This window comes from Cavenderia fasciculata (genome assembly GCF_000203815.1).
Source record: "Cavenderia fasciculata unplaced genomic scaffold Scf_Dfasci-G-o-80e12.f1-5, whole genome shotgun sequence".
Taxonomy (NCBI): Eukaryota; Evosea; class Eumycetozoa; order Acytosteliales; family Cavenderiaceae; genus Cavenderia; species Cavenderia fasciculata.
The window spans coordinates 2,656,309-2,671,200 of NW_004457735.1; the positions used below are offsets into that span (position 1 = coordinate 2,656,309).

The following is a 14,892-nucleotide window of genomic DNA, read 5'->3' on the forward strand; positions in this document are numbered from 1 at the left end:
ATATATATATATATATAGGTTAAGTGTGTCATGTCAACACTTTGTAATAATAATAATAATAATAATGATAATGATAATACTACAACTACAATACCACCTAAAGCTGCTACTACAATTAGAGATATAATAAGGGTTTTAACAATTAGAAAGATTATATTTCATTATATATCAACGATTAGTGCTATAGTACGATTAAAAGATAGTAGTAGTACAAATGGAGATCAAGACAATGCTTCATTACCATTTCCAATAACGACGGTTCCTATTAGTGATAGTTTGGGAAAGAGACAATTGGAGATTGCAAAGGGTCGTGAATTCAATCATGTGCAACTTTTAAAGGCTTTGCGGTTTGGTCGGACCGATCTATTCTTTAAGTACTTTGAAACTATATATCAACCAGATCAATCATATGACATCCTATTTGATGCTGCAGTTGGAACCAATAATCACTCTGTAATGCTATATTATATTGATTTCATCAAGAAACAACAACAACTGCAACAACAACAGAAACAAACATATAATTTGGATGGAGATATACAACCACAACAACAACAACAACAACAAAAATATTCCTCTTCTACTAGTGTTGGTAACCCTTTTACATTCTTGTCGGGAGCTGCTGTTATACCATCAGGATCATACAATCAAATACAAAAGAGAACAATAGATATTCTTTGTGAGAATAATATTGTCATACTCAACCAACAATTTGCTTATAATTGTTTAAAGAAATTGGTGTATTTGGTTGATGTGGATGCATTACGGGTGTTTCTTTCAATCAATCCTCATGTACATGGTCTTTCTATACCATCACAGTTTTGCCATTGGAATGAAGCATGTAGTAGCAAACACCAACGCGGACTACCAGTCATATTGGAGATACTAGAAGTTATGAAAGAGCCAGATAGTAAAACACAACAAGTCATTTGGAATGGATTGTTGGCATGTGCACTCGACAATGCTAACCTTTCACTGTTTTATGACTTGATGCAACATGTGATTGATCTCGAGCTCACAACGTTTACCATCTCACCCGTTGTACTATCCAAGACACTGAAATGGAAAGAGTTGGTCGAATACTTTTTCAATGTACCTCAACGTTTTAGATGGACCTATCAATATGCAGCGATGAATCAATTGGTGCAATACAAAAACGTAGAGGGTTTAAAATACTTTTATCAAAACCAACCATCGCGCATCTACACCAATGGATTACTGCAGAGCGCAATCAGTGCCGGCTGTATGGAGTGTATGCAGTTTGTCTTGGAGATGGATCCACCTTCCGACCTCGAGGATACATCAAACTTTAAATGGGTGGTCAATGACATTAGATTTGGAAAGGGTGAATTGCTAGACATTGAAACCATCAACTCACTCTTTTCACATCCACGTGTAGATTTTACATTTTACCATTGTTTCGAAACGGCAATTAAAAGCGAGCGAATGGATCTCTTCCACCGACTTAGCGAATTGGCGCAACAGAGATTGTCAGAGAGTAAAGCAACGCTCGATCTTGATGTTGATGTTCCCGACAAAACATACATCAATATCATGTCGGCCTATATGATTGCATTGCAAGTGTCGTTTTGGAATAGATCAGAGGCGACACGCTTTATTCTCCAAAACTACCCACCACCCAAAGTCAGCATCTACGAATCGACAAGTCAGACCTGGCGGACATCAAAATTCCAAAACTTTGACGAGAATATCGAGTACATGCACAGTCATGGTCTTCTCAACCTTTCAGCCGTTTTTAATCAAACCATCATCAACCATTCTTTCTACAAGGGAATGGTTAAACCACTCCAATACTTTGGTATTAGACGACCCAACCCCCAAATTGCCAACAAGGTACTGCATAATGCATTGTACCGTGCCAACTATGATCTATTGGTCTATATTCTGACAGACGAACCGGTCAGCGACGAAGGCCAATTGATCAATCAAAACAACTTGTATCAACCCGACAACAACTTTCAATATGTTAAAGAGATTCTTCAAATGGGAAGATTATTCTCTGAACATCGAACCAATGATCAGGCGGAAAACACAATCAAGATTGCAGAATTATTAATCAATCAATTTGAATGTCAAATAACAAGAACCGATATTGTAAATGCTTCACTTGGGTATTCTCATCAGGTATTTGGTTATGTACTGGAAAAGAGCTTCATGTTTAATATTGGTATAACAAACTCTGACATTTTTCAATACCTCAAGAATCTAATCTTTGGCAATCACCAAAAAGATGAACAAATACAAATGTTTGAAACTCTATTTGATTTTGTAGAAAGAAATAGTAAACGATATAATCATATCACTCTACCAGTTTTACATAATGAATTTATTAAATCAAATAATTGTGCTACCATTCTCTTATTGTTGGATAGATTCAAATTTAATAATCATAATTATGTAAAGGATCCTACCGTTCAAAAACATCTTCAATTACAACTGTACACTCCAATCACCGATACCTATTTAGAAGGTTTACTTTCAACCCTTCATTCATTTGGTTCAGTTTATTTAATTCAAGAAATTAATATTAGATTAAATAAAATTGGAAAAGAAATTTAATTAATATTTATATTATATTCTTATATTTATATTATATATATATTTATTTATTGTTATATGTTTTGTTTTTTAGGCAGTACTTTGAGGATTCATTCTTGATAACTTTGATTGCATAACTCTGTTGTATCTATTTGCAATAGCTTTCTTTTTTGCAAACATGGTTCCACCAATAATTAATGCTGAACCAACTACACATCCAACTACAACACCTGCCAATTTACCAGTAGTCCACCATCCTTCATTGGATGAACCACAAACCGAATCGGTGTCTGGATTTAAAAGTACACTAAAATCTGGATCAACTGTTACTGTATTTTCAAACCAAGGAACATTGATACCAATGAATAATTGAGATGCAGTTGAGGATTCACTGGCTTCTGGGTGACCTGCAAAGGTATCGTTTGGAAGGATGACATTGTTGATACGTGCCGATCTACCATCGACAATTGCATAGCGAAGGAATCTACCATAGAGTGATGCATCGTTGATTCTAAGGTTAATCCACTCTAAATTATTAATATCAGAGTCGATACCATATTGATTGTCGACACAATCTGTTTTGACCTCTTGAGAGATGGATGCCGACATGACCAATTGGAGAGTGTTTAGAGATTGTTCGAAATCATAGTGCGTAAGGTCGATGGTGTATTTGATGGACGATGGGATCATTGAGAGGGTTTGTGATCCAAATGTAATGTTTTTGGCTTGTTTAAAGTATTCAATGCCAACAATAATAGTGGTCGAACGGTCTTCACTCAACGGCGTAATGTATTGATAGGTTGTTTGGGTCATTGTACTGGTGTTGGTAAAGATCCATTTGGTGAAATTATACTTGTTGACAACTACACCATCCATATCGAGTTCTAAAAGTCCGACGACCGATGTAACTGTGTAAATGGGTGGAGCTGTTGGTGTTTCTCCTCCGCCTCCAGAGGTTGATCCTCCACCGCTTGTGGAAGAACCTCCACTATTTCCTCCTCCATTACCTGGGATTGTATTGTTGATAGTTGGTTCGGATGGATTTGGAGTTGGTTCTGGGACGACATAGATGAGTTGATTGCAATAGATACCAGTCCAATTTCCAGAACATACACATCCAGCGCTACCACAAAAACCGTGACCGTAACATGGCTCGACTGGACCACAATCGGGCTTGGGTGGAATGGTCGAGCCACCATCTGAAGATGACGCACTACCAGTGGATGAACCGTCGGGAACAGGGATGTATTTGGGTGCAAAGTCGAGTGAGATTATATTGGTCTTGATACCTTGTACATAACATTGTACTCGCAAGATATTGGTATTTGATAGTGCTGGTGCATTCAAACCAACGACAACACTTGAATTGAATAGAGATGGGACTGGCTCAAAGGTAGTGTTGGAGTAATCGACCATACATGTGGGTGGGGTTTGTCCGAGATTACGTCCACGAATGGTGAGTCTGCCACCTGTGGTTGGGTTGTACCCAGATCCCGAGATGAGGACTGGGCGTGGAACAGTAATGGTAGTGTTAAAGGTGAAGACGGCTCCGGTAGCATTGATAGCATTGCTAGTGTACCCATTAATGTTGAGATGAGCGTCGACAATACCATAGACAGATACCATAACGTATCCAGGGTTAAAACCATATGGCAATTCAGCAGAGAGAGTGCAACGTGCCTCTACATCAGAGACAAATTCGATGGATGACACTGGGAATGAAATGAGTTGACTGATCGAGTTGAAATAGACGGTTGGAGTGTGACGTCTTGACAACTTGTAATTATCGGTAATGGTGAATGAGATGTTTGCAAGTCTCGAGAGACCAGATACATCGACAATTGGCGTTTCAATCAAAAAGTTGGTCATGACTGGCAGAGTGGTATCGGGAGTGGTTGGAGTGGTATCCAAGGTAAGGTTAAACGAAGTTCTACCAGCTACATACAGTCCAGAGTAAACTGGAGTATTTGGTTTACCTGACAATACACTCGATGCCTTGTTACCAAGTCTATCGTAAAGTTCGAGATCAAGAGAGAACACTTGATCAATGGTATCACCTTGAACTTGGAAACTAACGGTATAGGTTCCTCTATTGGCACCACCACTGGTAAGATTTCTAGCATCCAATAAAAGGGTACGGTTAAGACCATCCATGTTGGAATTAATGATTGCGTAACCATAACTGAGACCTGCAGTATCAGTGACTGTGATATTCCATCCAATCGTAAGTGTTTCGGTTGGTGCGATTGGGATGACGGTCGTGTTGGTGAATGATTTCATGTCGACTACGATGGGACCCATTTCGTCGGCATAGGCACTAGTCACATTGAGATAGGCGTTTGATCCAATCAATGGATTGGATGCAACCATATCAGGTGTGATTGCAATTGGAACTGCTGTCAAATTATACTGTAACGATCTTGGGAATAGTTTGGCCTTAATGGTGATTGGAATCTTGTACATTCTGGCTTGCGTGTCGTAAGAGCCAGTGAATTTATAGGACTCATCCAAATCTTGGTAAGGGGTGTATAAAATGTAGATTTCAGGCTTTGCGTTAATATCCAAAGTGGTTGAATTAAAGTACAAATTAGTTGTAACCGGTCCATTAAAAGTATCCAAATTATTTGGTCTAAATTCAAAATGTGTAATATTATCTGAATTCAATTTCCCTAAAAATAATAAATAAAAAAGAATATATTTTAATATAATTATCAAATAATATTGTTTTTTTGAATGTTTCTTACAAAGATGAGCAGGTTCTCTAATTAATTGTGGTTCAAAATCTGGATTTAAAGCACCATTGTCATAGAAGGTTTGTCTAATTTCAGTTGGAGTATAGAACATATAAACATAAGAGACAAAAGAACCTGTCCATTTCATTTCACCTTCGTAAATACCATCCTCATAATTGCTACTGGCAAGATGACTACTGTCCAATGCTGACCCATAGACTTCCAATCGATTGAGACCAGATATTGATTTGATACGACATCTGAAAATATAGGTAAATGTTGACATTGGGATAATCTCGGGTGAATAAATAAATGGATCATCATAAAATTCTAAGGAATAAAAGAAATTAATTAGAATAAAAAGAAAAAAATTATTATTATTATTATTATTATTATTGCTTACTGTTAAATGGTACACCATCGCAAGGAGTAATTTGAGCAGCTCCGAAATAGCTAAACGTTACACTCATTGGGATTCTGTAGAAATGGGGTGACACTTGGAAAGAAATTTGGATAGACCATGGATTATTTTCGAGATACCCAGTGGTATTGGTAATGTAACCGTAGGGATAGGATAAATCGGAGAGGAAATTATAGTCATAGGAGATATAAGCATATCCTTGTGGATTGGAAAGTGGTGTAGGGAATGAGAAGAGTGTGACGATGGCACCAGTGGCTTGGTCAACAGAGGTGGTACATGTTTTGGCGACCATTGGTACTTCCTTGCCTCGGAATTGAAGATCTTTGACTTTGGAAAGATATGGATCCACCTTGTACAGAGCTGGTGGAGACGAGTAACCAGTACCAACGGTCTTGAGGAATAAATTATACTTGGCTTCAAATTGTGTACCTTCCATTGGAATGAATCTGGCAATATCAAACTCTGATGACAATATAGTGTATCTCGAAGGATTGGCCGTTAGGATTGCCAAGTTACTGAGACCTAGATTGTTGATGGGGAAAACTGACATCCAATTATTTTCGGTTGGCGTTTGGTAGAATTGGAAGCTGGCCTTTGGACTATTGGCAATGGACGGGTTGCTGACATTGGTGACTGACAATTGGAACACCTGACTATTGAATATTTTAGAGACTGAAATATTAAAGGTTTGGGGTGATGTAGCATAGTTGGTGAATGGGTAGACTGGAACTTTAAGTCTGTTGCCCGGCATGATGGTAATGAAACCTACTTTGTAGTTGGTGGCATCGATCTTTGTTACCCATCTTCCCTTTGCATATTCTCTCATTAAGGGACCATAGTAGTAATTTTCAATATCCACATAATAATAACTGTCGATTGAATGTGGTTCTGTAAATAATCTTGAAGGTGTTGCCTTGATTGGAGCGTTAAAATCTTTAAAGAAATTAAACAATTAATTAGTAATTATTCAATGAAAGGTAATGGTATTTTTGTTGTTAGTGTAATTTATACATACATGGACAAGGACAGTCAATAGACCAAGTATAACTGTTCAAAAAAGTAGATGCGTTGAAATTGACAACACCGCTCTTGCTAATATTGGTTGTAAACCGTTCCCAGAGGAGCGGGTCTGCACTTAGCCCCAACTCGTTTGATGTGTTGTACTCTGGAGCAAAATATAACGCAACATTACCTGGGATATTAAACATGACGTCGTGCCCAACCGAGCATGATTGAGCATAGTCATTGTAGTCAATAGTCAAACATTTTGTCGAATTGATGATATATGATGGAAGGGGTGGGATTACTTGTGCATTAACTAATGATAATGATACCAAAACACTTAGATATAAAAATACTGTAAATGTTGTTGTAATAACTGATGCTGATTTATAAATTTTGTTTTCCATCATCTTGCAAACCCCCAACAATCAAAATTCTTTGAGCGGGAAATGAGCTGGTGATGAAATGTGTAGGATAACCAACAAATTATTTGTTTGCTATAGTTCATATAATTATGTAAAATAGAGAGAGAATGGGAAAATGGGGAGGTGCGGGCAACAGGTGGCCTCACTTGAGATTTGTTGGTGTCCTACGAATCTTATTTTTTCGACCTGCAACGGTCATCTTTGACGATCGCCTGATTGTTTCGATACCGCAAACATTGGTTTTTACGAGCTCCGTATCTTTAGAGAGGAAACAACGAGCAATACCAATCGAAATATTTCGAGGTTTGGTAAACTCTGGCGAGTCGGTTTATTCCATCGTGATTCGGACTCATTCCATAGATGATAAGAATTGATTGATTGATGCGACTGCTCGCCAAACAAACAACTGTCTCTAGAAACTTTGTTGTAAGATGGAATGCAACGAACATATAATTCATTCTTTATCTGTAGCTACATCTAGGTAAAACTATCAGATATCTTATGAATGATGCGAATAAACCATGTATGCTGAACTTGTCTGTGTAACAATAATTAATTAACCAAGAACACGTAATTTGCCAAGTCCTATTCTTCGAAGTATTTTTTTGCTGATCTTTACACAAATCAAACCAAAGTCTCTCTTCACATTTTAATAATAATATTATTATGTTAACAATTATATACATAGATAAATCAAATATGAAACTTGAAGAATCTAACCAACAACAACAACAACAACATCAACATCAACCACAAACAGTTATTAATAACTATTATAATACATATAATTATTATTCTGGTCCTCCTCCTCCCTCTTCTTCATGTCAATTGCAATCACCTCCTATTCCTCTCCTAAAAAGTAGTGATATAAACATATTGGTACATTTAGAAAAGATAGCAGATGTAAATGGAGTTGGTGGTGAATTTGTAGGTACAAGAGGACAATGCAGAAGATTGGAAGGATTTCGACTTCAATGGAATAAACCAGTTGAAGGGTTATCATTTACGTACATGGCACATTTACAAAATATTGGAGATGTGAGTTGGGTCAATGAGGGCCAATTCATTGGCACAAGAGGAGAATGTAGAAGATTGGAAGGATTTGCAATTAAACTAACTGGTTCATTGGCAAGCCAATATAAAATTCAATATTCAGCACATCTTGAAGGACATGGTGATACTTCAACCTACAGTAATGGTGAATATTGTGGGACTAGAGGTCAAAGTAGAAGAGTCGAAGGTATTAAAGTTGAAATCATCAAGTTATGAGGTTGTTGGCTAATTAATAAAATCACATGTGATCAATCTAGAGAATAGTAGTGGTGGTAGTAGTAGTAGTAGTAGTAGATACTCCACCTTTGTTTTGTTTAATGGATACTATTTCCTTATTCCTTATCACGAACATTAGTTATCGTGACTTTTACAAAAAGTAAAAAAAGATGGTCTTTTATGCCAAATTCAGACCTTTAATTATAATAATAATTTCCTTTAAAATGTTACTCTTTGCCTCAATCAATACTAAAATCCTCATCCTCTTCTTTTACTATTTACTTTTTTAATTATTTGTTGTCATTTATAATTATAATTATATAAAATACTCTTATTTTATTTAATACTTGCCCATCAAGACATTGAGGATGGATGCAAGCAAAAGAAGACCAGAACTGACAACGACGGTAGCCCAACCGGTAGTTGGAGCATGGTAGTCAACAACACCATTCTATAAAGAAAGTTGAAAAAAAAAAAAAGATTAATATATATAAATATACTATTATGGAATGATCATAAACAACTTACATTATCTTCGTACTTGACAAAATCATAAACTCCGTTATCCTTTTGGTCGTCACATACAAAGTCACTAAGATTTTTCTTGCAATCTTGGTAGCTAGCATTACCTACTCCGATGAAGATAAACATGGCAAGGAGGGCGAAAACAAGAGCAACAATTGGAAGGAATTTGACGATCATGCCCAATGGGAGTGGGATCTTGGACAAGATGTTGGCAAGGGACAAAAAGACAAACAAAATGGTGACAGAGGTGACGATCCAAGATAACACTGTAAAAGCTAGCGAGGCATTGAAGATGTTCAAAGTGTTTTTGTTAGCCTTCTTGTATGAGGAGGGGTATGAATCGGAATCACAATCTCCATTCATATTACAAAACTTGAAGCCGTCGTGCTTTAAAAAAATAGAAAGGAAAAATTAGTCCAACCACCAGTTAACCGTACATTCTTTTTTTTTTCTATAAATACAAACTTTAAAAAGGGTATAGGAGTCACCATTATCTGTGTTGGTACCTGATTGATACCAGTATGCTATATTATATAAACCAAAAGTAATTGTAAGTGGATGGTCATCTCGCTAGCAAACATATATACTACTACTTACAAGCAAAGGCAACGATTAACAAAATCCAAGCAAGGATAAGGGTGATAAGGACGCAGATATTTGGTTTATGCATTTTTTATTATTTATATATAAAGAAAAAGGTGTATATTTCTGATTCTGATGATTGTATTGATCACGAAGGCCTTAAATTACCATCACGGAGAGACACCATCAAGGAAAAAAATAACAAAAAGTTATTTTTAATCATTTAAAAACGACCAAAGATATTTTTAAAACACTGTTTCCTTGAATCACCTGTTTGTGTTGTTGAGAGCTCCCTTTCCCAAAGCTGTGTAGAGAGCTCCCTTTCCATTTTGAAACGATCGCTTGGCTTTGCAAGGACAATCAAAATTTTTTTGTAGGGGTTCGATCACAGAGGTGCATACCCCAACATAAACACAACTGTTTAGTTTAACCTCAGTCAATAATAAGAAAAAAAGAGTTTATTCAATTGGTTGGTCAGTTAGTTTGCTGAGTGATGGTATCCAACAACAAATCTGTAGTCAATATTATTTATTATTATTCGTTATATAGTTTATTATTATTCAATGGATTTTACAAAAGAGAGTTGGTTTTTAGTTTGGAGTAAGAGCATCGTATTTGCCAGCAACAAAGTTGAGAATAGTTCCAACGATGATGAGACCGGTTGCAGCAGTGACACAACCCCAAGCAGTGGATGGACTTCTGACAAAGGTTTGATCGTTACCAAGATCCTTGTACAGGATAAAAGAGTAGTATCCATCATCCTTGTCTTGTTCACACTGGCTGTCTGTAGAGTTTGAATAATAAGAGCTGTATTTATCTTCTTCTCTCTTGCAATCACGGTAGCTGGCATCACCAAATCCTGTAAAGATTAGAACAGCCAAAAGACCAAAGATAGTGACGAGAATGGGAAGGAATTTGGCAACCTTGCCCAATGGGAGTGGGATCTTGGCCAAAATGCCAACCAAGGACAACATGACAAACAAACAAACAACAGAGGTGAAGATCCAAGCCAGTACGGTAAAAGCAAGGGAGGCTGTCATGACGGCGATTGTGTTTCTAGAGGCTTTCTTTGCAGATGAACTGAAAGAACTTGTCTCGCAGTCTCCGTTATTGCAATCCTTTACTCCATCATATTTGATATATCTAATACTGTCAATGGTACCATCATCTGAAACATAGATTTGGAACCAGTATGCTATAAAAGTACAAAGATAAAAAGAGAATAAGAAAGGGCTCTGCTAATCTTAATTATACTAGTAGGTGATAGTTACTGGAAAAACCAACAATGAGCAACACCCAAGAGATTGCAAATAAAATAAGGATACAAATATTTGGTTTATGCATTTTTTTAAATATTAAAATAGTGTAGATAATAAGGTGTCTGTACAAGAATAAGCTAGCGATGGTGATAGAATCAATGAGATGGAGTTGGTTGAAATAAAAAAAAATTTTAAAAAAGGAAAAGATATTTATAGTCGTTGTGTTGTTGAGGTGGCACCGCGGCAAAGGTTGAGGCGACTTGTCGAAATGCGTCTAATCTTCTTCATCCCTTTGGTTTCCGTTATTTTTTTTCAAAGACGATCACAAGAGATATCTTGTACTCTCGAATATCACACAGATATCTTTACAAAAATGATTAAACATGATGTCATAGGAAATATCTAGACATTTTTTGTAAGGCTGTTTTGCTATTATCTGAAGAGAATTAATAATTCAAGACTTACCAGGATTTCCTTCCATCAGATCTGATCGTCATTGGGGTTTCGGATGTCTTGCACAATGTGGTGGTTGGACAACTGAGAAGGAAGGACTTCTGCAGGGATTGGCCTTTTCCACAATGATTACGACATTGTTACAAAATAACTCTGTCTTTTTTTAGTTTGAAACAAAAGATAGAGTTAGAAGAGAGAGAGAGATTAACAAATAACTTTAATATACAGATAGAAGATATTTGTATACATACATTGGACTTGAATAAATTTGGGGAGAAGTACGTAACATCATTGGTCCACTCATTGGATACTCTCTCTCGATCAGAAACCAAACTTCTTTTGTAACACAAACATAATCTACACCATACACTAGGTTATCCTTGAGGACTGGCTCTTGGTTCTCTCCTTTGACAGTGTACAGAGATAGGTTGTTGACTGCAGAAGGAGGAGGATGATTTAATTCATCTTGGTTTTCTATAAATTGTCTCCAAGCATCTATCCATTTCTTTTCAACTACAAACCATATTTGTTGTTTGTGACCTGTAGCAATTGCAATCTCTTGATTTAAAATGATTGCTTTTTCATCTTGTCTTTTTTTTCTCATCATTATCTATAGATAGAGAAAAAGGATGGTTGGTATTAAAAAAAGATAGAATGATTAGATTGGTGTTCATGGTCCATTTACCTCTTTTATCCTATCTTGTAACTCTTTTAAATGATAGAATTGTGCTTCAAGTAAGAGTAGTCTAGCATCGATGGTTGAAGGAAGTGGATCTGGTAGCTCACCGGTACGAAGAAAGTTTAATACCACTCCAAATAGAGCAGAATCTCTGTCGATCATATAGTAGCCATCGGTATCCTTTTCCAGTTTGAAATAGGGTGATGCGTGGTCACTCATTGTATTCTTGTTCAAGTTTCGTTGGTGGTGTTGTTGAATGACCACCTGATCACTTTCAACCTTTGTATCGAGCGATGATTCTTCGTCTGTCTTTTGTGTGGCCACTGCAATGTTTTGTTCCACGTGAGGTTTACCAGACGGTGCCATCGAAAATGGTTGTCCTTTGAATAAATCAGACAATATCATTGATGTCTTTTTATCATATTGAGCTATTGAACTAAACACTGACCCTGGGTACCAAGTAAGTGTTCTTCTTCCTATAGAAAATAAAACAAAAATAAAGATAGTATTAGAAAAGAAATGAAAAGAAAAGAAAAGAAAGAATCTCTTTGTTCAACACATACTAACTATAAAAGGTTGCCCTCCCACCTTTAATTTTACCCAATGTCCTAAATGATACAATATTACATTCTTTTGTTGTTCTTGTACATGTTTATATAAATCATTTATTCTTCTAAAATTAGTTAATGCTTTGCTAAATAAAAGATGAGATGATATGACTAGTCAGTGACTTTAATTTAATAATAATTAAAATGACATACAATGTTGATGGTATCAAAGACCAAAAATTAAAAAGCATAATCTTAATCTTTTTTCTTCTTGTCTAACAATTAAATTATTTATTATAAACAAATATTAATGTGTACTAATTAGTATGTGTTCATGAATAGTGAGAAGAGTAGTGGGATAATTAATTAATAATGTTTGTGTGAAGTTCACGTTTATTATTATTTTTTTTATTTTTGATTTAATATTTAATTTCTTTGTTGTTGTTGTTGTTGTTGTTGTTGTTGTTGTTGTTGTTGTTGTTGTTGTTGTTGTTGTTGTTGACCTTTATCAGTACTTGATCTAATAGAAGATTCATTGATTTCTCTGATGAATCTATCAAATGATCTAGTCTCACTCTTTTCATAGAAATAGCTACGCCAATATCTAATCTTTCCATCTACAATTTCAATAAAAGAGTAGTCTACATCCTCACACTTTTGTCCTGTTTCTTTGTTGTTTGAACTAAACAACTAAAAAGTAATAGAAAAATAAATAAATAAATAAATAATTTGTAATTTTAACTGATTCAGTAACTATTATTTCTTTTGATATTATTTACTTGAATATAACAGGCTTGATTGGGACGAGTATAATCATAAAGGAATTCTTGAATAGAACATGAAATATGATCATATTTGTTATGAAATTGATCAAATCCTTTTAGACAATCTGATTTGTTGGTACTGAAATTCCATGGTGGTCGGACTACAATGTCGTCGTGAAGAAACTCTTGCCATTTATCAACATCTCTGTTTTCAAACGATTGGAATTTGGCTTTAATAACATCTAGAATAGTTGATTCTTTATATTGTCTAATATTCTTTGATTCTGTCCATCCTTCAACTGGCCATTCTTGATCGACCGAACTATCACAAGAAAGAAAAGAAATAAATTAATTTGAATTTAATATATATATTTATATAATTTATAATTATATTTGTTTGTTTGTTGTTTGGGTTACATACTCTATACGTTTACTATAATAAGGGTCTCTCCAAGTATACCATGTCTTGATAGTATTGTCATCTGATGGTGACAATTTAATAAACCAAGAGACAAAGCATTCAGTGGAATGATTTTCATTGTTTGCTTTTTTTCTTTTAACAAATTCACAAGAAACAAATTTCTTGTCACTATCATACAACCATCTTAATAATCTATAAGATGATGATGATGTTTTTGATTTACCTGATAAAAATTCCTAAATAGTGCAGAGTTATTAGTGTTTATAAAAGAAGGCAAAATTCTAATTCCTTTTAAAACATACTCTAATTAATTTTCTTCCAATAATTTCTTCATTTAGACGATTCATTACAGCCTTTGGTTCAAAAAAGTTGTCAAAGTCGGTAAAGTCACTCTCTGTGATAGCTCTCATTAGGTTTTGAATGAGTGCATAGATCTTTTGTCTTTGTTCCTTGTCATGAACTGCTATTTGTGAAACTAAAGGTGGAGTACTAATAGGAGGAATTTCACTCTTTAAAAAGGTTTAAATTATATTGTTAGATAAATAAATATAATGATTATATATTTTATCTATCTATCTAATTAATTACTTACACTCATTGCATGAGTACTCTTTTTCAAGAAATCTCTTAATCCACCTTCATTTTTGTGTTGTTGTTTGGTATCCATTAAATATTTAATTTACTAATTATAATTATTATTATTATTTAATTTTAAATATACTGTGATAGTATAGTATATCTATTTCTTAAATTATATAAATCAACAGACAGAGGATAGAGAGAGAGAGGAACGGGATAATATTCAAAATTTAAATAAATAAATAAATAAATAAATAAATTATGATAAAAAGAAATTATTCAAAATTTTGGAATATGGGGTTACCATAAGAGATGTACGCTACGATACGATATTCATGTCAGACAATGGATTTTCAGTGATGGTGGTGGGAGAGGTGAACAGTTTCACATTGTCAATAAAAATCTTTTTCTCTAATACTAAAAGATTAAATAGAGTTGGTCATTCAATATTAAAAATAATTTCCAATTTGGGAACACTAAAAAATAAAAAATAAACTAAATAAATTCACTGGTTGTTGTCTTGCGAATAAATAATTTAGGTTTGTTCATTTTCAAAAATTTTCTAATATTCTTACACATAAAAGAGATAATGGATTCATTTGGCAAATGAACCAACCAGGACATTCGAGTCAAATATTTGAGGAGAAGGGATGAGCGTAGTTGGTCACCTTTCC

General features: G+C 35.0%; 6 protein-coding genes across 6 annotated transcripts; 2 read left to right on the top strand and 4 right to left on the bottom strand.

The window, feature by feature from the left end:
- Nucleotides 1-30: 30 nt before the first annotated feature.
- Nucleotides 31-2,580, top strand: DFA_05855 (uncharacterized protein; the record flags this gene model as incomplete). The annotated part of the gene is made up of 1 exon (XM_004361515.1): nucleotides 31-2,580. The coding sequence occupies one exon, from the start codon at nucleotides 31-33 to the stop codon at nucleotides 2,578-2,580; it is 2,550 nt and encodes an 849-aa protein (XP_004361572.1).
- A 69-nt stretch (nucleotides 2,581-2,649) lies between these two features.
- On the bottom strand, nucleotides 2,650-7,597 carry DFA_05856 (uncharacterized protein; the record flags this gene model as incomplete). The annotated part of the gene is made up of 5 exons (XM_004361516.1): nucleotides 2,650-5,228; nucleotides 5,304-5,621; nucleotides 5,695-6,645; nucleotides 6,728-6,759; nucleotides 7,425-7,597. The coding sequence occupies 5 exons, from the start codon at nucleotides 7,595-7,597 to the stop codon at nucleotides 2,650-2,652; spliced, it is 4,053 nt and encodes a 1,350-aa protein (XP_004361573.1).
- Nucleotides 7,598-7,838: 241 nt separating this feature from the next.
- DFA_05857 (uncharacterized protein) lies at nucleotides 7,839-8,547 on the top strand (the record flags this gene model as incomplete). Its single annotated transcript, XM_004361517.1, has 2 exons — nucleotides 7,839-8,379; nucleotides 8,450-8,547. 2 exons carry the CDS (start codon nucleotides 7,839-7,841, stop codon nucleotides 8,545-8,547), a joined length of 639 nt encoding a protein of 212 aa, XP_004361574.1.
- Nucleotides 8,548-8,748: 201 nt separating this feature from the next.
- Nucleotides 8,749-9,603, bottom strand: DFA_05858 (uncharacterized protein; the record flags this gene model as incomplete). The annotated part of the gene is made up of 4 exons (XM_004361518.1): nucleotides 8,749-8,859; nucleotides 8,937-9,320; nucleotides 9,399-9,457; nucleotides 9,531-9,603. The coding sequence occupies 4 exons, from the start codon at nucleotides 9,601-9,603 to the stop codon at nucleotides 8,749-8,751; spliced, it is 627 nt and encodes a 208-aa protein (XP_004361575.1).
- A 502-nt stretch (nucleotides 9,604-10,105) lies between these two features.
- DFA_05859 (uncharacterized protein) lies at nucleotides 10,106-12,705 on the bottom strand (the record flags this gene model as incomplete). Its single annotated transcript, XM_004361519.1, has 5 exons — nucleotides 10,106-10,753; nucleotides 11,475-11,837; nucleotides 11,913-12,382; nucleotides 12,470-12,600; nucleotides 12,668-12,705. The coding sequence occupies 5 exons, from the start codon at nucleotides 12,703-12,705 to the stop codon at nucleotides 10,106-10,108; spliced, it is 1,650 nt and encodes a 549-aa protein (XP_004361576.1).
- A 175-nt stretch (nucleotides 12,706-12,880) lies between these two features.
- On the bottom strand, nucleotides 12,881-14,306 carry DFA_05860 (uncharacterized protein; the record flags this gene model as incomplete). Its single annotated transcript, XM_004361520.1, has 5 exons — nucleotides 12,881-13,144; nucleotides 13,234-13,540; nucleotides 13,640-13,875; nucleotides 13,942-14,148; nucleotides 14,232-14,306. 5 exons carry the CDS (start codon nucleotides 14,304-14,306, stop codon nucleotides 12,881-12,883), a joined length of 1,089 nt encoding a protein of 362 aa, XP_004361577.1.
- Between the last annotated feature and the right edge of the window lie 586 nt (nucleotides 14,307-14,892).